Source organism: Geospiza fortis, unplaced genomic scaffold (assembly GCF_000277835.1).
Source record: "Geospiza fortis unplaced genomic scaffold, GeoFor_1.0 scaffold130, whole genome shotgun sequence".
NCBI classification, from domain to species: Eukaryota; Metazoa; Chordata; class Aves; order Passeriformes; family Thraupidae; genus Geospiza; species Geospiza fortis.
Window position 1 is genome coordinate 7,765,230 of NW_005054300.1, and position 21,537 is coordinate 7,786,766.

Consider the following 21,537-nt stretch of genomic DNA (forward strand, 5'->3'; position numbering starts at 1 on the left):
TGCGGGTACCTGCTCCGGGGGATCGCTATGGCTCCTGGAGGGATCGCGGTGAGGGGAGCCCCCCGTAGCCCTGAGCGGTCTCGGCACCGCGCTGGGAGCCGCCTCTCCCAGCACCGCTCTGCGGCTGAGGCGGCCCCCTGTGCCTCCCGGGGAAGCGGCGCTTCCGCGGAACTAAGGCTGTTATGAGCGATTTTTTATAGCTTAAAAAGGCAAAAAGCTGCAGTTTCCGATCTTCATTCAGTACACACCCAGTATGAAGCTGTGCTGGAAGCTCAAGAAGAGCTACGCAGAATTAGTGTGATATTCGAGGCGCACAAAACCCAGGCTGAATTTTGCTCTTCTGTGAGCTCCTGTGGGAAGTCGCTAGGCTTTGACAGCTAAAAATGCTGCTACTCCCTCTGTGGTATACCTGTCACATAACTTCATCGATGCAGACTTTACAGGGGACAAACAGTGGGATGGTGGTCACCTGCTGAATTAAAAATGACCAAATGTCTTGGTTGATGAGATGAATTTGCTTTTTTGTATGAAATTATAAATTTCATGTACCATAAAATTAGGTTCTCTTTGTAATTCTGAGGTGGTTTTAAAGGATTGCTTACTAATGCTAGGTCTTAAATAATCTTAAAGCATTGTATGTTAAAACTGTAATATTGGTAATGTATTATGTATTGTGTTTAAATTACCTTTAGAAGTTGGGATTTTTTTTGAGCCAGACCTGCAAACATTAGTTTATATATTATGTTTTAAATGCCTTTTGCAGTCAAATTCTCAAGCTTATGAGTTTTGCTTTTACAAGTGCCCAATGAATATTGAAATTAAAATCAATTTAGCCTTATGTTTGCAATGCAACTACAAAGCTTCTGAAACAAATGTGGGATTGGTGAAAGTGTTGTGACTCAAGGCTATTGCAAGAGAATAAGTTTATTGGAGCAATTGGATTTGAAATACTGTCAAGAGCAGCTGTTTTGTTTTTATCTCTCTTAATTGTTCTTGAATAGCTTTATCAAGTATTAATATTTATTTTAACTAAATAGAATGCTCACTATGAAAGTAGCATTAGGACTATCCACAGTGGAGTGTTCTGCTTTTGTTGTAGCTCACAGATCAATTGCTATGTCAAGAGTTAGTTTCTAACCTATTAAAAGTTCCTTGCCTGCTCATGCCTTTGCAGAGCTTTTTTTTTTTAGTATCTTCAGTTTATTTGAGCTAGTAAATGTTTCTTCCACCTTTCTTTTTTCTTCTGCATCCAATCAGATTGTCCTTATCTTACAGATATGAAGGTAGATGCAACTGTGTTCTTTGGTGTCCTGATTCATTCCCAAAACCTGATTGATCTCAGCATATAATAAATCTTTTCAAGCAGCATGTTTACTGAGCTTTGGTAAAACATTAATTTGGAAACTCAAAATGCATGCATTAGCATTGTTAATATGCATAATGTGCTTCATAGCTGTGGGGATGAGCTTGAGATCAAATGTCTCCCTGGCACACCAGGCAGCTGCTTGTGTGGTGGTGATGGTGATGATCTCTACACCTGCTCTAGCCCAGCTAAATTGTTCCCCTAATATGACAGCTGTTGGCTCTTGTGCCTCCTGCCATGGACTGGTTCAGTGTTTTGTGGTTACACACCAGAATGTGTTCATTGTTCTATTACTTTCAAAGTCACGAGCCCAAAGCTGTGACTTGCTCCTCTGCAAAAGATTTTAGTGATCTTATGTTGTCATCAGTCGATCTTGCACCCAAGTGTCCCATGGTCTGTTTAGAATCTGACACTTCAGCCTCAGTGATGTTTTGAGGGAGAAATGTTAGCCACAAGGTTCAGGAAACTCGAGGTGCCATGTGTTGTGGTTTTCTTGTGTTTTGTTTTTCTTCTTTAACATTATAATTGAAAGAGCATCTGAAGTGTCTCTTGTGTTAAGATATTTTAAAGAATACAAGCTTGTAGAAGTTATGTTTTCAAGCTGACTGCTCAGGTCACCTCTATAGGTAGCATAGACATTCGGTGCAGTAGCGCTACTAAATTAAGAATAAAATAGGATTTAATGCTTTTAGGGCATTTCCATGTGTTTCAGGAGAAATAGTGGCAAATGTCCCTTTAAGGAAAATGGTGTGCGCCGAGTTTGAGTGAACTTAGTGGTAAAACAAGATGCTCACCATAAAGTTCAAAAATTTTATTGTCGCTGTGTAAAATAATTTACTATTACTTTTTTTCTAATTCACTTTAATGTGGATTCCCTCCTCCCTTCCCCCCCCCTCCAAATCTGATGTTTTGTCTGTCTTATTAAATACTATTCAGGTGCATCAGTACCTGTAGGTTCTGGTATTGCTGCTTACTGTCCTGCAATTAGTAGGGTCTGTTGGTATTTTTGGTGCTTTAGAGTGTTTTGTTATCAGCATTTGATTTATTACATGCAAGTTAATGCAATAGTGACTGTTTTTTGGGGCTTTTTTTAAGGCTCTTATTTAGACAGTTGTTTGATATGTTTAATCTTCTGCCCCCTGCAATTGAACATGTTCTGATGCCTGTTAGCTGTGTGAGTATCTATATGATCTTGAAAGTGGTTTTAGGCCTGTTAAAAATACGTATATAACAAACGAAAAGCTGCCTGAATTGTCTCACAGTAGAAAAAAGGAGAAACAGGGCCTGTAAACTGCCAAATTGCGGCATTTCTTCTTAATTATTAAACAGATAAAGTTAAAAACTTCAGGTTTTTTGCCCAGTTTTACTATTTAGATCCTTGAAGTGAGTGGTGTTACTGCTTCATCTGTTTGTGTTCTTGTTAACAATGATTTCAATCCGATATTTCTGACTCCTGTCCTTTTAGGCCTTTTAATGCCTCAGAACTTAAAGTGAGCTCCTACGCTGTTGTAGACTGTGATCAAGCCAGAAAAGAAGTCAGTGTCCGCACTGGAGGAGTGACAGATAAGTCATCAAGAAAGACTTATACATTTGATATGGTTAGTAACTGCTTGGGGACTTGCAGAAACAAGCTAGTACTTAGTGTGATGTTATACATTATTGTATGGCTAAATGGGATGTGTTGTCTCGTGCCAATAGGTTTTCGGAGCTCAGGCAAAGCAGATTGATGTATACCGGAGTGTTGTGTGTCCCATTTTGGATGAAGTCATTATGGGCTACAACTGTACAGTGTTTGCGTAAGTAAGCCAATAATTAGCATTAGGAAACTTTATTAGTATTTTGGTTTCTTGTTTACATTTTAATTTTTATTCTCACAGTTATGGCCAAACTGGTACTGGTAAGACTTTCACAATGGAAGGGGAGCGGTCACCCAATGAAGAATATACTTGGGAAGAGGTATATTATCACTTCTGAGATTTCTCTTGTCTGTACTGTAGTTCACAGCTGGAAACTGCAGAAGGCTAAAGAAAACCAAAAGTTTCAAATTCTGAAGCTTTCCTTAAATGTTTGTAGATTAACAAATAATCTCATTCATTTATATGGAAAGGACAACCTAACATCTTTAATATATTACACTCAACTCTTGGTGACTTTTATATGGAAGGTCATCTTTACTCTTATTTATATCCAGTCAGACTGTGTAGTTGAAACTCTACCCCCTAGCTCCAAATCTCTTTCAGTATATTTATAAATTAAATATTTCTTTTTAATTTATAGGATCCACTAGCAGGTATCATACCCCGTACATTGCATCAAATATTTGAAAAACTCACAGAGAATGGGACTGAATTTTCAGTGAAAGTCTCTCTTTTGGAAATCTATAACGAGGAGCTTTTTGATCTTCTGAATCCTACTCCTGATGTTGGAGAAAGACTGCAGATGTTTGATGATCCTCGAAACAAGGTTAGTGCTACAAAATTTGTTGTCTTGAGGCTTTCAGGATTGTTGAGAGATGTATAATAAGCATGTATTAATTTCTGACAGAGGGGTGTAATTATTAAAGGCTTGGAAGAAGTAACTGTACACAACAAAAATCAAGTTTACCAAATCCTGGAAAGGGGTGCAGCCAAAAGAACAACTGCAGCTACTTACATGAATGCATATTCCAGGTAAAAATCTTCCCCATTTCAGAAACCTTGTTTTGTTCTTTCTTAAACAGAATCTTACTGAAGAAATAAGCAGCTAGTGCAAACATTACATCATGTCTATCACAGTGCAGACTACCAAATCCGGGTTAGAAAGCCGGAGTTGCAATATCTCCCTTACCACGTGCTGTGGGATGATTGCAATAGGTGTATGAGGGGGTGTCATGGTTTAACCCCAGCCAGCTTCTGTAAAATTTGCAAATTAGGTTGTGGAAGCTGGAGATAATATTCTATGGCAATAAGGGCTGCTTCATGTGGTTGCAGGTCATAGAATGTAATAGGGGCACCTGGGTCAGAAATAGCATTCTTTTTATTACTGCTTTCACATTCTTGAGCTGCAGATGTGAAATCTATATCACTGTGAAAAGTAGTGATCCAGTGCTGGAGCAGTAAGGAATGTACCCTCTCTGTACTGTATTTTAATTTCAAGATATACTGAGCATGTCTGTCTACTGGTGGAAGGAAATGGGTATTTTCTACCACTGATTGGAACACAGAACTCATTTTGTCTGAGATTCCAGGGAATTTTGGAAATTGATGTGCCAGAGGTGTTTTATGTATGGTCAAACTGGTGTAATTTGACATCTATGGCTTTCTATATATGTCAGCTTCCTGCAGTAAAAGCTTATTAAAGGAATAAACTCAACCTAAAATCATTATTACTATGAGAATAGTGAAACACTGGAACATGTTGACCAGAGAAGTTATGGGTGCTCCATCCCTAGAAGTGTCCAAGGCCATGTTGGATGGGGCTTTGAGCAGCCTGGTCTAGTGGAAGGTGCCCTTGCCTGTGGTAGCGGGGTTGGAGCTAGATGCAACCATTCCATGATTCTATGATCTTAAACTGTATTACTATTTTTGATTGAAAAATTAATTGAACTTCTAGATTTTTAATATTGGATTCAACTAGTTGCTGAATTTTCTTAGCCTGCATAAGGAAAGTTATGTTCCTTAATCTCACATTCTGTGAAACTGTTCTTAGCATAAGGACTGAAAAAAAATTTGCAAGTCAGTTTTCACGTGATGCTTGTGAGTTGAGAATACTCAAATGTAAGCAAAACCAAGGCATTTCTCTTGCTGTTCCTTGAAATAAGAGAAAATCTATAGGATTGAATAAATCAAATGTCAACCAGTTGCCTCATCACTGGTTTTAAATACAAATTCATATATACACACACAAAATTATACTTATCAGAATAACTTTGTGTATTAAAAATGTAGCTTGTAGTTCATAGGCTAAATGTATTCTCTATAAAGAGCACAGCACTTGCAGCAGTCATATAACAACTAGATATTTGGCTTTAATGGAACATCTGAAACTGGTTTCTTTTGCAGCCGTTCCCACTCTGTGTTTTCAATCACCATCCATATGAAAGAAACAACGGTAGATGGAGAAGAACTTGTTAAAATTGGAAAGCTAAACTTGGTAAGTATTTGAACTAAGTGTCATTGGTAGAATTTTTAGCCATGTACTGGAGTTTATTAGAGTTTTTTCCTGATAAAGGGAAAAAGTATTGTTCTCATAAAGTGATGTGAAGTATGTTTGTCACTCTGAAAAATATCAGTCCCATTTGTCACCCCAGTGTCTCCTAAAACCTAATAAGTTCTTTTATGTGTTCTGCAAGACTTTGGGGCAAGTATTCTTCAGGTGACTGAGACAGAAGCATAACCTGCCTTTCAGGTTGATCTTGCAGGCAGTGAAAACATTGGTCGATCTGGGGCTGTTGACAAAAGAGCTCGTGAAGCTGGAAATATCAACCAATCTCTGCTGACACTTGGAAGAGTTATTACTGCTCTAGTGGAAAGAGCCCCTCATATTCCATACAGGGAATCTAAACTCACAAGAATCCTTCAAGACTCTCTTGGAGGACGGACAAAAACATCAATAATTGCCACAATTTCACCTGCATCTGTAAATCTTGAGGTAAATTTAAAGTCTGAAAACCTATTCCTAAAATAAGTAATATTTTAGGAATATTTCTGCTAATGATACAAAAATATGAGTTAATTCATCAGCTTGACCTAGTGTTACATCTGTTTTTCACAGGAAACATTGAGTACACTGGAATATGCCCATAGAGCAAAGAACATCATGAACAAGCCTGAAGTTAATCAGAAGCTAACCAAAAAAGCTCTTATTAAGGTAACCAGACATATATCTTAAAAAATTAAGTTACAGGTTAGGTATGACTTCTTGTTAATGTAATCTTTGCTGTACAGGAGTTATGAGTACAGAAGCAACTGTAACTAGTAGCTGTGCTTCTCTGAAGTGATTTTAATTACTGAACTGATGCTTTTAAGCTAAAGCTGCACTGACACAGCCATGGTCCCTGCAGATACTGGAACTTTAATAAGATGAAGTTGAACAGAGGGCTATTGCTACTAGCTATGACTGTGGGGATTACAAGTCTGCAATTTTGCACTTTCCCTAGAAAGTGCCTGAATTAAAGGGAGCTTGTGAGTAAGTACAAGTGAAGAGCCAGTGTAAAGTAGCTCTGTCCCTAAGGAAGTTGGGATTCGCGCTGTAAGCTGCTAAATGCAACCGAGTATTGCCTTCAAATGGAAAGTTTCAGTGCTCTACATATAGCCAATGATGTGAATTTAAATGGTGCTATACTGAACTTAGAACAGAGGTGAAGTGCTTTGCTCTTGTGCTTATGCAAAACTTCTGTAGAGCACTACCTTTGTGAAGTATCTGTTCAGCTGAATATCAAAACCGAAACAAATGTTCATGTTTACATGTGGTTGTTTCTTCATGCAGGAATACACTGAAGAGATTGAGCGTCTGAAGCGAGACCTTGCTGCTGCTCGAGAGAAAAATGGAATCTATATTTCTGTTGAAAACTATGAGTATGTCTGTAAAATTTCTATAAAATAATTAGCAACAAATCTCAGATACTGGTACCTATACTTATACAGAAATACTTTCAGATATATTTTTAATCCAGGAAGTTGAAGATAGTTAGGAAAAACTTAACTGTTTGGTCAACTTGTTCTTTCAAAATTAATGATTATACAGATAAAATCTAATAGGCTTGCACTGAGGAATTTATGTGTGTGGAACTTGCCATAAGCATTAGCCAGCATGCACATTTACACATGCAACCTTTTTTTATCAGTGGAAGCTAATACAGGAAAGTAAACTTGATATACTTAACTTCACTTTTAATAGGGCTAGTTTGCACAGAAAGTTTACAATGGAAAATTACCGTAAATCTTCTCTGTCTTAAGTGAAAATTACTTGCTATTCATATAGAATTTTCCAAAATTACTGAAAATGTAGTGTAAATCTTGAAACTACCTCTTACTTGACTAATTTGTTCGTTTATTTTAATCCTTGCTTGAGAGCCCTTAATGGAAAGCTGACAGTCCAGGAAGAACAAATTACAGAGTATATTGACAAAATCAGTGTCATGGAGGAAGAAGTGAAAAGGGTAAGTGATGTTTTTCAGCTGTGGCCTAAATCTGCCAAAATGGAAGAAATTCATTCCTCCTGTCAAAAGGAGGAAAAAAAGTTTGAAGAAAGAACAGTCAGAAGATTGTTTTTATTGTTGTTGGTCTTAAAATTCCCCAGTTAGTCAAGAATGGAAGCTTCATAGTCCTTGAAATTAGGAATTTGAAATCATGTATATGAAATTGTAGGTTGCCGTGCTTATTTTTAAAGCTGTTTTTATGTCTACTGCTATAATTTTGTTTGAGTTTTCAGCAAAAAATCTGCTTGTAAAATTATATCATCTCAGTTGACAGTTGATCTGCTTAGGAACAAAGAATGAGGGGAGAGAGGCGATGAGCTTCCTTTTAACAAATTACACAAAAATTGGAGCTCCTTGTTTAAGAGACATGTAGATATTAATTTGCTGGTATATGTAACTTTTTTATGTAATCAGCTTTACTGGCTCTTGTCAGTCTATCTGGTTATGTTCAGTGGGATTCTTTTCCTTGTGCTGTAATGGTAGCTTGCTCTTATGTTTTGAGAGGGGAAGCAAGCAATTATTACAGTGAGAATGGTGTTGGCTTGATATTTTCAGTGATTACCAAGACTATACAAACCTGTAGTTTAGGTTTAAGACCTGAGTCCTACAACTGAAATTACATTGCTAGATGACAATTTGCCCTCTTTGTAGTGTAATTTGAGACATGTGAAACGAGATTGTCACATTTATAAAAAGTACTGTTGCCTTTTTGATTACTGTCTTCCTATTTAGGTCACTGAACTATTCAGAGTCAGTAAAAATGAACTTGAACAGTGTAAAACAGATTTGCAGATCAAGGAGAAGGAGCTGGAAGAAACACAGAAAGATCTGCAAGAAACCAAAGTTCAGCTGGCTGAAGAGGAATATGTGGTTTCAGTTTTGGAAAATACTGAACAAGAGCTTCATGGCACAGCTAGCCAGGTTGTCACAGTTCTTGTACCTAATGTAAAACAGATTCCTATTTTGGGGAATTTGATGGGCTATTGCTAAAGCATGATGTGAGTGAGACAAGACCTGAATTTTAGATGGAAAACTAGGATTAGATTGCAGGACTTTCTTTGTGGTAGTATTGACAGTTGACTGCTAAACACTCTGGTTGGTCTGGAACAAACTTTCCCTCAGGCCAGTTTGTCATGGGAATTCCATTGCTTTATAGTATCTATTATCATGAGGTTTTTTGCAGAATAAGTAGTGTTCTTTAAAAGTCTTTTGACTGATCCTGCAAAACAGTAAGTTATATATACCTGAAGGACCTGGTCTAGTGGAACATGTCCCTCCCTGCCCATGGTTTTCCCTCAGGCCAGTTTGTCATGGGAATTCCATTGCTTTATAGTATCTATTATCATGAGGTTTTTTGCAGAATAAGTAGTGTTCTTTAAAAGTCTTTTGACTGATCCTGCAAAACAGTAAGTTATATATACCTGAAGGACCTGGTCTAGTGGAACATGTCCCTCCCTGCCCATGGCAGGAGGTTTGGAACTAAATGGTCTTTAACGTCCCTACCAACCCAAACCATTCTATGAACTGGGGTAGGAAAATAGCAAAAAGCTTTGAATAATGTTATCCTGTCACCTCTGTGTTTTAGGGTATGGCTTTGATATGTTTTTAGGTTAGTCATAATTATCAAAACACACTTGAGATAGGGAGAGAGAGTGTGTCCTGCTATTTAAACTGCAAAGTGATGAAACTTGTATCTTCAGGCACCATGACAATTTCTTTCTATTTGCATTCCTGTAAGATTAGGAGGGAATGCCTGGTTTTAACATGTGGGTTGTAGAGTGTTTGAGACAAATAGGTACAGAAATTACTTATGCTCACTGCAAGCTAGGACTCCACTATTTGTATGAATTCTAAATTATTTATCACAGGACTAGTACTAAAAACCTCTTGCTTTAATACTATGTTAAAGAATATATTTACTGTCAGATTGTTCAGAAAAAAAGTTGAAGTGCTCAGGTATTTTTCAGTTACTGTTGTGGGATAAATGATACATTTATTCCTTAAATACTGAGGAAGTAAATTATTAACGCTTTGATTTTAAAGCAGAACAAATGGTCTCTAGTAGGTAACTTTTTCCCATATTCCAAAAGCATAAATGACATAACACCAGGGTCCAGAACGGTTGTAATTTGATGATGTAAAGGGAAATACCTGTCTTCCTAGAGAGAGAACTTCTTTAATTCAGAACTTTTGTTGCCTTTCCTTATATAATATATGCTTGACTTCTTGTTTAAAAACTTACTGAAATAACTTTAAAAATTCTAGTTACTAAGTACAGTTGAAGAAATGACAAGAGATGTGTCTGGGCTCCATGCGAAACTGGACCGTAAGAGGGCTGTTGATCAGCACAATGCTGTTGTCCAAAATACCTTTTCAGGACAAATGAATGCTTCATTCAGCAAAATACAAGATTCAATTACTGAAAACAGTTTGAAGCAGCAACAGATGTTGACATATTACACAAATTTTATAGGTAAGTGTAATACCTGTATTAGTAGTCATCCTGTAGTAATCTCAAAGACCACTTCCTGAAATGTATCTGTTTTAGGAAAGAAGTGGCTTTATTTAAGTGACATAATGATTACAGTTGCACCAGTAATGATGTGTCTGGGATGATCCACAGCCTTCCTGTAAGGGGCAATAAAGTGATGAGTAATAAGAAGAGTTCTATCTTATGGGGGCATTTTTAAAAAGTTTGTAACTCTGGATTTCTTTTGCAGGTGACCTCCTGTCTACCAGTTCTTCTACAGCAGATATTCTTGCATCAGTTGTATCAGCATCTTTTGCCTCTCTTAAAGAATTGGTTTCTACTGAAGTTTCTCACATGTCTGAAAAAATAACACAGCATGAGAATCTATCACTTGATTGTAAAGCAGAGCTGCTGAGATTAATTGTTAGTACATTTGCATACTCCTACTTAAATATTTGAAACTGGCTTTGATCAAAAGGGGTTCTGTAAATGTATAGCATTTTTTCTGATGCTCTTTACCTGTATTTGCTTCACCACCTGACCATGATTGTCTCTCCCATGTCACCCCTACAAGCTGTAGTGTACTAAATAGCATATACTGCCATAATAAAGCACATGGATATGTACATAGTAACTTCTTACTAATGTAGATGAAGGAACAGCCATGTTCTGGTTTAATTTTTTTTTCTTCTTCTTAGGAAGAGCATGAGTCTGGATTAGGAAGAGCAGTAAATAGCTTGACACCAATGGTAGAATTTGTCTTGGGGTTTAATTGTCAGTTCCAGAGTAACATGAAGAAATATTCTGCTGTGGCTGATCAGGTAATGCACGTAACCTGCCTCTTTGCCTTGTGCTCTTCTCTTTTTATTTAATTTACAGATTATACGTTCTTTGTTTTTCTGTAGTATGTCAGAGTGTTTCCACTTCTTGTCTGGCCTTTTCCCCTTTATCTTGTCCTATGAGTTCTGTCTTTTAACTTTCTTTCAGACTTTTCCTCTCCTAGGTGTGATAAATTTGCTTGTTCTCTATTGGCACAACTGCTTGCCTGAGTGCCACAGTAGAATGGCAAAACACGGATGCTTAAATCTTTATGTAACAAATATTTGATGATACATTTAATATACTCTACCCCTGTATTTCAGAAATCTGAAAAAAAAAGTCAACTTAGGCAAGTCCTACCACTCCAAAAATCTTCTGCCTTCATACCAAACTTTTTCTGTAGTCCCTTTGTTTTCTGGGGAATGTGATCCTTTATCTTGTTAACAACCACAAGTGCAAACAATACTGCACTTATTGAGGTCCTTTGCTTCAAGTTAGAGTTCTAGTCTATCTTGTTATGCTAGGGAAAATATCAGTTTCTTAAATCAAGATATAAAAATATAACTATAAGTAAAACTTTTTTTTTGAATTCAGCTCAAACTGGAGAATTTTAAAATAACAAGTCCGAAGGTTTCCATGGACAAGGCAGCACAGGCAGCCCCTGTACAGCTCTTACAGGATTCTCACCAACACAGCTGGACAAGGTTCCGGTGGGAAGACCTCTCAGTCTCTGCCTCAAGCTTTTGGTCTCTTCCTCAGATTATCACAAGACAACCAATTGTGATGGTGGATTTTCTGCTGGAAGGAAACTTCACGCTGGACTGAGACCACCAACTCATTTCACAAAAAATAAGATGGAGGACCATAAAAAGGAAATGGATACCTTCTTGGGAGATCTTTTTCTCACTCTGAAAAAAAACCAGGAACAAACAGCCGGTGGCTTTGCTCAGCTCCAGCATAATTGTGACAGCTTAAAAGAAGTGGAAATGACAAGGTTGGCACCATAGAAAGGTATCCTTAGAGTAAGAAAACATCCTAACACCAAGTGTGATTGCTTGCTTTGATTTAAAATCTTATGTGGTAGTAAACCATTGTACTTGCTTCAGAAAAAATGTTAGGAGGACAGTAACTTGATCCTAATTCTACTCAGCTTTTGTTAGGCTGCTTTAAGTAGTTTATGTAGAAATGTAGCAAAAACCCCCTTCCCCTTGCTGTATATCCAGTATATGTGCATTTACATATGTCTCCAAAAAGAAAATGTCTGTATCTTCACTACACAGAAATTGTACCTTCTGCTTTAGAATTGCAAAACTCTGCCTTTTCTGCATTTTTAATTCAGGCATTCAAGTATACTTTAAGACTGTTAGCAAGTGCAGAATTAACAGTGAAACTTTTGGTAATTTTCTTGATAGAGTGCAGCCGAATTGATGTCTTCACTGCAAAGCCAGATTGACCATTTTACTCAGGAGACTCAGAAGAATCTAACTGATGTACTCACAAGAAATGGAAGCCTGAAGACCACCATCACTGCTATGCAAGAAAATGTTCACCTGTAAGGGGCACATTCTCTTTGCTGTACACATATACAAGATAAACTGTATATGAAGAGAACTTCAAAATTGGATGCTCTCCATCTTTATGTGCTTATAAAGCCTGCTGGACATGGCCTGTGTGTTAGAGCTGGGTTCTGCCACAGAGTGTAGATTGTAGTTGACCTTTCCCCAGAGTAAACAGTAGTTCTAGAAGGCTTGCCCTTGAACTTGTCTCCTGAGCATGTTGAGATAAGAAAGTATCATTTTGGGAGCAATATGCTAAAGAGTGTCCCTCAGTGTCTGGACTTCAGCATATATTATAAAGGTTTAGCTTGAAGCATAATAATGTATCTGTTGCAATATGTTTCATTCAATTGCAGACTGAATAACTGAGGTCTTGCTGCAGTTGTTTTTAGTTTGTGGTTAGGGTCTTTCTGTTCTCTTTTGGGTTTTTTTGGTTGGTGGGGGTTTTGTTTGTTTTTTTAGCAAACCTACTGCTGCAAGTTCTGTGAATTTACTAAGTAGAGCAAAAATATTATAATTAACTGGTTTGATAGAACTGTGCTGTTTTGCTGGCTCTGGTTTCATATTTCTAAAAGTATACTGTGTTAATCTACCTTTCAGAATCTCTAAACTCTTACAAATATGTTGTTGCAGGAAAACTACAGACTTGGTCAGCAGTACAAATTCCAATCACAGCAAATTTGCTGCATCTCTGGATAATTTCTCTCAAGAGCTCAGGAGCATAAATGCTGAAAACAAGGCAATGCTGGAAGAATCCAATGACCACTGTCAACATCTTCTCACCAGTCTCAAAAATGTGGCTCAGCATACCAATACATGGGGTGAATTTGCAACGGCTCAGATGGTCAACTTTACTAATCAGCACCTGTTGTCATTAAAGGATGAGAAACAGCAATTTCAGTGTTTGCAAAAGGTACTTATAGTCATTTGTAGTCTAATGCAACATCCTGAGACAAACTTTACTGCAGAATGTATAGAGGGGAGAAAAAAGTTCTAGTCGAAACAAAGCTATGATTTTTTTGATAGCAGACTCATGTTACTGAGCTTGAGAAGATGTAATTAGAGGAAATCAAAAGCCTAAATTAAGAGGAAGACTTTGAACTTCAAGTGCCCATAACCTCAAAAAATGGTGTCATGGCTAATGCCATACAACTGACTTGACCATGTAATCTGAGTGTTTGACATCATTTTGGTGGTGTTTAATTCTAAAGCTTTATCTACAGTACTGTCCTTGGGAGATACACAGTGATCAAATGCAGGCTATTTTCTGGAGAATGCAAATGACTTTATTGGTCAGATTGAATCAATATGGGAGAAAGTATTCCTTTTAAGTATATACAAATTCTGGCCTCTTAGATAAGAGTTTCTCTCTCATGTTTTTTGGGGTTTTTTAATTTCCGTCACAAATTTCGCATCCACTCTGGTTTTATTGTTGTAATAGGCAATAAAACAGGCAAATCCAATATTTTGCGAACTTTGGGAAGGAAAAACGCAACAAGAAGCTTCCTTCACACAGAATATTGAGTTGGAAGGGATCTCCAAGGATCAAGTCCAACTCTAAACTAAAAAAGCATTTGTGGTCTCAAGACCTCTCTGCATCTGTTGCACCTGCTGAATATTTCAGGAGTTTCATTTCAACGGGAATGGCTGAAAACCAATTGCCTTTTCCCCTACAAATGCATAAAGATTCTAGTACTTGTAGGATGTTTGTGTTCAGGTGAATATCCTAATTCTGTGCAGGGTTTGTGCATAGAAGCATGAGGAGTCTGGTCTGAGCCAGATGACATCATCTTTATTCTTGTGACTAGCTTTCTAAAGTGATCATACTTTCTAAGAAACTGACTCTTCTGAAGATAGCTGTCAAAATGAGAGTGTAAAACTGGCACTGAAACTTCTCAATTTGAGGTCTCAGTTGTTTCGTTTCAGGTCATGTCACTAATCATGCACCACATCTTAGAGAAGAGGCCATAGTCTTACCTTTCCTGTTAACTTGGTGTTTTTAGTTGGGTTGTTTTTTTGTTTCATTTTCAGAAAAATGAAGAAAACTGTGATAAAGCAATAGCTGAAATTACTGACCACATTGGCAGCCAAAAGGCTGCTGAGGAGAAGGTGCTAAATGGCCTTGTGGATCAGATAAAGGTGGATCAGGAAATACTTGTGGAGCAGAAGCTGGCACTTAAGGAAGAAGTGCAGCATGGACTAACTCAGGTTAATGGTTTCCTGCAAGAGGATCTCAAAGTGGATGTTCCAACAGGTATTTAATCAGGTCAGGGGCAGAATGGTCTTAAAGAAAACAACTTGAGTTCCAGAGTTCATAAGTGAAGGTTGATGGGGGCATAACCTGGCAGCCTTACACCTTTAAGATGTACGCAAAGAATGGTGTGTGAACAAGGCATGATTTCTGTAATGAGTTGATGTAGAATTGAAGATCTGAAATTAAAGCAAACACTGAAAAGTGTATCATCTTCATTAAAGGGATAACTCCACAGAGAAAAGACTACTTCTATCCTGTCACCCTTGTGAGAACAGAGCCCCGGCAGCTACTTCTGGAGCAACTGAGGCAAAAGCAACCAAATCTTGATGCTATGCTAAGCAGTGTGGTAAAGGAGATGGAGGATAGTGCAGGTCAGGTATGTATATAAATGGAAAATGAGGCTCTTGAATGAATATTTCACATCTTTGAGATTTTTCCAGGCCCTTTTGGAGAGTTGACTGGAACCCCAGAACTGTTGTAGCCTTTGTGTTTTGCAGTGTACTTGGACTCAAATGTGCTAAGCTCTTGACAAAAACCATCTCTTGAAAAATAAGCAATGATATTAATAATTTCGATTTCTTTCTTGTTTTTCAAAAATAGAAATTCCATGTCTTTTATAGATATGATTATTCTTAATACATTCATTAAGGAAATTCAGACATTAAATACATCTTTCTGGAAAACTTCTGTTTTAGGACCTGTTGGAAGAAGGGGTGTTGCAAGAACCCAGTGAAAGCCTTGCTTGTGACAAATACTCAATGGATACAAATGTGTATTGTCACACAAATGGTGGCATTCCTTTTTTCCAGGTAACTTCCTCAGATAAGCAAAACAGCTGTGTATTTGAGAAAAAATATTACTGTTCCATGACAGTGCTGTAGTTTCAAGTCACTTCTTACATTTCAGGGTAGTCTCACAACTTGTTCAAATCCTGTACATAATGCTTTGTTAACCTTGTGCTAAAGTAACAGCAGATTATGATAGGAGTTAATAGTGGATAAAATAATGCAGATTTCTGACAAGCTGGGCAGACAGTTGAAAACTCCTCAGCAAATAATCCTGCATAAAGAAAATTGTCATAATTTGCTAGACATGTGTTAATGGGGGAGTTGAAAGTATTTGCAGTATTTTCTTAGAGGCCTGACAAAAATATTGGCGTTCTTAAGTCTTCATGGGGTTGAGTTTTTTACTTACTTGCTTCTGACCCTTTTGCTCTACCAGCATATCAGTGTAAACTTCTTGGTATATTAGTCTAGGGATTTTCTTGCTGGGGAGAGCATATTTTCTTCTTGGGGACCCTTTAAAAATAGCTGCTGAGCTTCTGTATGTCTACAGTCAATCTCTTGAGTAAATGCAATCTATTAGGAACCTTTTTCAGGAGTTACATCAAGTTTTTTTCTCAGAACACTATGTACTGCATTGCACACGAGCAGAAGTCTTTGATTTCTTTGTATTTTCTTAACATTGGGTATTTTCTTTAAATCCCTGCACAAAAGAAGTCTCAAAAAGGGTAAAGAGAACAAATCTGCAGCTTCAGTGGAGAACAAAATGGAAGATATGACAGAAGAGCTTCTTCAGAAATCTAAGCATCCTTTAAGATTGCTGAACTAAGATATATCCTCTGCAGATCTCTCTTTTTAGATATTTCTATCTTACTGTCTTACTGAGCCACAACTTTTTTTGTTATTCTCAGTGTCTCTATGTAGTGATACAGTGATGCAAAGTTGAATCAAAAGATTTACCTGCTCAATCTCATGCCTTGGTTCCATTTTTATATGTTGCAGCTTGCAAAGTTTTGAGGAAAAAAACCCTGCAGATTATGGTGCTGTTATGTTAAAGATCTATATATATGTGGTCAAGTAAGAAATTATCTGTTTCTCAGTAGATCTAAAATACCAGAAAGGGATGTGGAAATATGCTTTGCCAGCATTATGAGTTAGTATCTTATGTATTAATCAGCTGTAAATAAGTGTTTTGGTTTTATACTTGCTTTTTATTCCAGTTTCTCTGTTTTTACTGTGATACTTCAAATAAATTAATAAATGGGAAACAAATGTAGAAGCACTTTGCTCAGAGTAAAACTTACCTAATTTTCTTATGGTGCCAGGTCTAATTTAGCTAAAACATTATCAGCTATGTTATCAGTCTTGTGCTGTCAGAAGAGGATGGTTCTCTCCCTTGTTTCACAAAAGACAATAGTTTTATTTCAGTGCCTCTTCATTCTGTGAAGTCTTACTGCTGGGTCTTGGGCTTTTTGTTTGTTTGAACCCCACTGTTCTTCCTCTTAACTTGCAGATGCAAATTCTGGCACCTAAAACTTAATGGGCTTAATTCTCCAGTCTCTAGGTTCCATTTTCTTGCACTATATGCCTGTTAACCTTCCAGAATGGTTCAGAAAATCCTTTATTAACTAAAAATCAACCCCAAAGATTGATCCCATAGCGGTATTGAGTAGCCTAAGCCAAGTGGGAGAGGTTTGCACAAGCCTTTCACCCTACTATATTTTCCCTGTGGAGTTGACAGGATTAGTTTTAACAAACAAACTGGAATAGCCAGTGACATCAGGCTTACATCCATGAAATCATGCCATATTTTGTGTTCCCTGTCTTGATCCTCTTTGAAAACTCTCTGCCTTGACTGTTTGGTTCCTGCTGCATGGGGACAGCCTGCTTTCCTTAGCAGCTGTTTGAATTTCAGGGGCTGCTTCACATTTTCTCTTTTTCCAAAGTAGCCCTCAAAGTCGTGTTGTCCTTTGTTTGCAATTATGGCAGTGATCTGCTGCTCATTGTTCCGTTGGCCCAGGTATCTGGAGGCCACACCAAAGCTGAATAGGATGAAAAATCCGGATGCAGAACATATCCTGGCCTCCCTGTCCGTGCCTCCTCTCCCACTAGATGGCCCCAACACTAAAGGTTGGTCTGAGCTCAGGTGCTGGCTGCTAAACAGGACTTGGAAACACAGCTTTTGTCAAGCTTTTCCTTAAGCTTCTGTAAAAAAAAAAGTTTCAAAATCTAATATTGGATTTATGCTTCCATATGGAGAATTCTACACTCAAGCTTCAGTAGGGGCTTGCTTTATGAAGTGCTCCATTTGTGTAAAAGATGATCTAGTGCATGTCTGCATTACTGCAGGGCCACTAGACTGTCCTGGTGCCCAAATTCTTGTCCTGGCCCGCTCTCTGTTCCCCACCACATGGGCATTGCCCAAAGCAGAAAGCAGCAATAATTTGCTTTGGTGTATTGTATGGTGTATGACAAGGAGAAAAGAAGGGTAAGAAAAACAAAGCAACACTTGTTTCTTGTGTGCATTCATTGTAATCACAGATCTTAACCAGAGGGAAGAAATGGCACTGTCCAGACTAAATTACTGGTGGTTTGATTTTATTCTGTGTAAGGCATCCTTTACAAGAAGGGTACAAAGCCATTCCCACAGAACAATTTGCCAGGTCACACCCACACTGACTCCAGCCAGCTGAGCACGAGGGAGAGTTGTAGTGACTGGGGCTCTAGTGTATGGCCATGTTCTAATTAATCTAATGAATACTGTTTGGATTCTAGATTAATGGTTAAGTGAGACAGCTCTTGATTTAACAACAAACTTAGATACAATGTGGGGAAGTGAAATAAGGAAAAATAAGTTTAAATTCATGTGAAGGGTGAAATGCAGACAACAGTAAGAGGGCCACAAGAAGCACAGACAAGAGTCACCAGCTTCCTTTTCAAGTGAAAAATAAGCAGCCAGGAGGAAAGTGAGGAAGGGGAAAGGAAACTTCCTGCTTCCTCCTGGAAATCAGGGAGCTGCAGCACTTGCTGCATCAGATTTGTTGGGGGATGCAATGTTTATTTGAAGAGAGCAAAGAAGACTGAGCTGACTGGCTGCTATTGATGACTGCCTTTTATTTTGGGTATCAAACAATTGCATGGGGATAGAGAGGAGTGAGGAGAAGGTGCAGGGTTGCTAGACTGCTTTTCTTTTCTCTATTAAGTGTCAGTCAGCATTGCAATTAGCTGTTAAAACGGTAGAGGAAACAAGAGGAAGCCTTTAACTCTTTAGAGTGATAAAAGAAAAAAATTAATCCAGGAAGAACTGGAAAAATAAAGTTAACACTCCTTTTTCATAAAAAAGAGATTTAAGGGGGAAAAAGAAAATTCTGATGTTTGAGAGCATTAAAAACAGGAAAATAGGTATATTTGCTATGTATTTTAAAATTTATGCATTTTAAACAAGTGTTTACAACCATTTGACTACTATTTTTTTTCATTCCCTGTTACAAACTACTTTTTATGGTAGAGGGCAATGCTCTATAAACTGCATGCCCACCCATGCAGTTACTGTATGAAGTGAAACACCAATAAATCATGCTGTGCTTTGCATTCCTAGGCTTTAAGTGACAGGGTTCTAGAGGTGAGGTGCAGACCAGCTAACAAAGCAGGCTGTCCCTGGAGGGTGAGCACAAGCTCCATCCAAGCAGCGTTGCTGTGCTCACTCTTGAAATCATTAGAAATAGGAGCGAATGCACTGAAGGGAATGTTTGCCTTTTTATGTTTCTGTTCTATTTCTGTGCTTCCAACATATACTCTTTGGCTCCTGAGAAAATGGTCTAGCTACCAGTAGGAGGACATGGTTAGAGAGCTACACAAGTGATCTTCAGACAGGTAAAAAGGAGTAAATGCTTGGTCTAGTAGTCTCTCATCAGGGAAGAGATTAGAAATAAGCTGCCTCTTTTATATTAGGTCTGAAATTTGTACAATTTTTCCAGCCTTTAATGGCTTTATGAGGTGATTGTCAGATTCCAGGTGGCACAAAGTTAAATTTTGTAAAATAATGGAAGTTAACTGGATTGCTTTCTTTTTTTTCCAAAATATTAAACCTATAATAAATATTCCCTTGAATTCCTTAGTTATACTTGAAATGCTTTTGTTACTCTTGGCCTGTTTATAACCTAATCATTGTCCTTCAGAGAATGAAGCGCAATGAGCAAAACTTTGAACTTGATAAGTGCATTTCCTTCATTAAAAATTATCAAATAAAGGAATGAAATAAATGGAAATATCACATAAACGTACACTCAATTTTTTCAGAGCTTCTCAGTTCTTGTCAACATATATATATATATAACATTTTATTCTGGGAATGTCCAGAGCACTAAAGCTACATTTTTTATATTATAAAGAATTTTCTTTTTATTGCCAGAGGTTAATTTAAAGATTTTTTTCCTAATTAACATGGAATTTTGTGAAGCAAAATATAACTAGCAGGAACTAATGTATGCTTTTTTAGCATTTTTAGAACAGGTTAAATACACAGTAAGATCCTTTTCTTTCTCCATTCAAGTAATAATAATGACTGGTGCTTCTCCAAGGGCTGATTTCCCACTGTACAAGTCCAGTCTTGCTAATTCTGCTGCAATCACTTGACTTACAGTAAAGTAATAAGATGAAGGATCAGAATCTCTGTTTTCCAAAGTACACACTGAGAGTGAAAATGATGTCTAAAAACCCACAACACAATCAAAGGCCCAGTTAGGTCTCTATGGCCAAAAGATTTCATGGCATTTGCAAGGGTTTGTCTAGGCAAGGGGGGGAAGTAGTTTTCATGCCTAGTTCTGTATGCTCTTTTACGCTCTTTTAGTAGGTGCTTCAAGCACACCTACTTCCACTTCATAAAATGACTTTGGGATCTTTGAGGATTGGTGTGAAGTTGTTGTTCTGCTCTTAAAAACTAGACCCAAATTCAATTGAAGCTTAGCACTGCCTGCAGTGGCCACTGCATCCCACCAGCCCTTGGGCAGAGTGTGTGTCACAGGGAGGGCAGAGATATCCTCTGGCTTATGGTACACAGCTTCATGGTGAATCTGAGCACCGCTGCTCCCACTTTGGAAGCAGACATTTGTTTCTAAGGGAGTGAATTCTAAATAGGGGGGGTGTTGGGGGTTTTTTGAGTTTAGTGGCTGGGGTTTTTTTGGTGTGGATTTTTGTTCGTTTTGGGGGTGTGGGTTGTTTTGTTTTGTTGTTGGTTTGGGGGTATTTTTGGTGACACAGAAGAGCTTAAGTAATCCCTGTCATACGTAAAGATTGTTTTGGGAAATTGGCTTTTCACATTTCAATTAGCTTCCTCTAACGCTCAAGTTAAAACCTAAGCAGCATTGTCATTATGTTCAGAAGGTAAAGGAAACAAGTGAATCACTTACGATTTGCTATAGCCACCATCTTCTCTGACTTAATTAAAATATGACATTAATTTGGAAACCATTCAGCTACAGATATATATTTAAATGGTTATAATATAATAACGATAGGTGCCAGAATTTTGTTCATTCACTCTAACAGTTTATTTTAGGAAACTCAGTCCAGCAGGATGAACCTTGAATATACAAATTATTGCAAGGAAGAAAATTTTATGATGTCTGTTAGTTAATACAGAAGCCAATCTTATTAATCATGGATTTACAGAGGGCTGTTTTATTAGATGTTAACCATAGCTTATGTTGACAATTGATTTTCATTGTAGGACAACTAAATTTATATTTGTAAAAAGATAAAGATAATTAAATTTACTTTATAAAGGTTACTATAATAAATGTTAGTACCTGAGAATAGCAAACATTAAACTGCCTTAGCAGCAAAAATTCAGTTAAGTGATAGGTGTTTTTTTTCCATTACATTTAATAGTCCCTGAACATTTTTAACCTTCATTTTATTTCCCAGGGTTTACACCTACTGCTGTGAAAAGCTGTTTAGGTTGAAGCCTCACTTTTAGTTTATTTTCTTTCCAATAAAAGAGGGTCAAAACATTTTTAAACTTATAGAAGTAAAATGAAACAAAGCTTTAAGTAGAAATGTATTATGTCATTTCTCATATTTGTCATGAAATTGTTCAGACTCTGTTGAAAAAGAT

At 37.5% G+C, this 21,537-nt stretch overlaps 1 protein-coding gene across 1 annotated transcript; it reads left to right on the forward strand.

Moving 5' to 3' along the window:
• Positions 1 to 27: 27 nt before the first annotated feature.
• On the forward strand, positions 28 to 19,690 carry KIF11 (kinesin family member 11). Its single transcript, XM_031061579.1, is given in 22 exon segments — positions 28 to 176; positions 2,829 to 2,961; positions 3,062 to 3,159; positions 3,241 to 3,319; positions 3,641 to 3,826; positions 3,908 to 4,032; positions 5,404 to 5,494; positions 5,750 to 5,992; positions 6,116 to 6,211; positions 6,830 to 6,918; positions 7,415 to 7,502; positions 8,274 to 8,462; positions 9,807 to 10,014; positions 10,262 to 10,434; positions 10,710 to 10,832; positions 11,685 to 11,852; positions 12,243 to 12,382; positions 13,020 to 13,299; positions 14,418 to 14,640; positions 14,862 to 15,016; positions 15,336 to 15,449; positions 16,129 to 19,690. Coding segments are annotated over 22 exon segments (3,273 nt in total). The 3' UTR covers positions 16,252 to 19,690.
• The last annotated feature ends 1,847 nt before the right edge of the window (positions 19,691 to 21,537 follow it).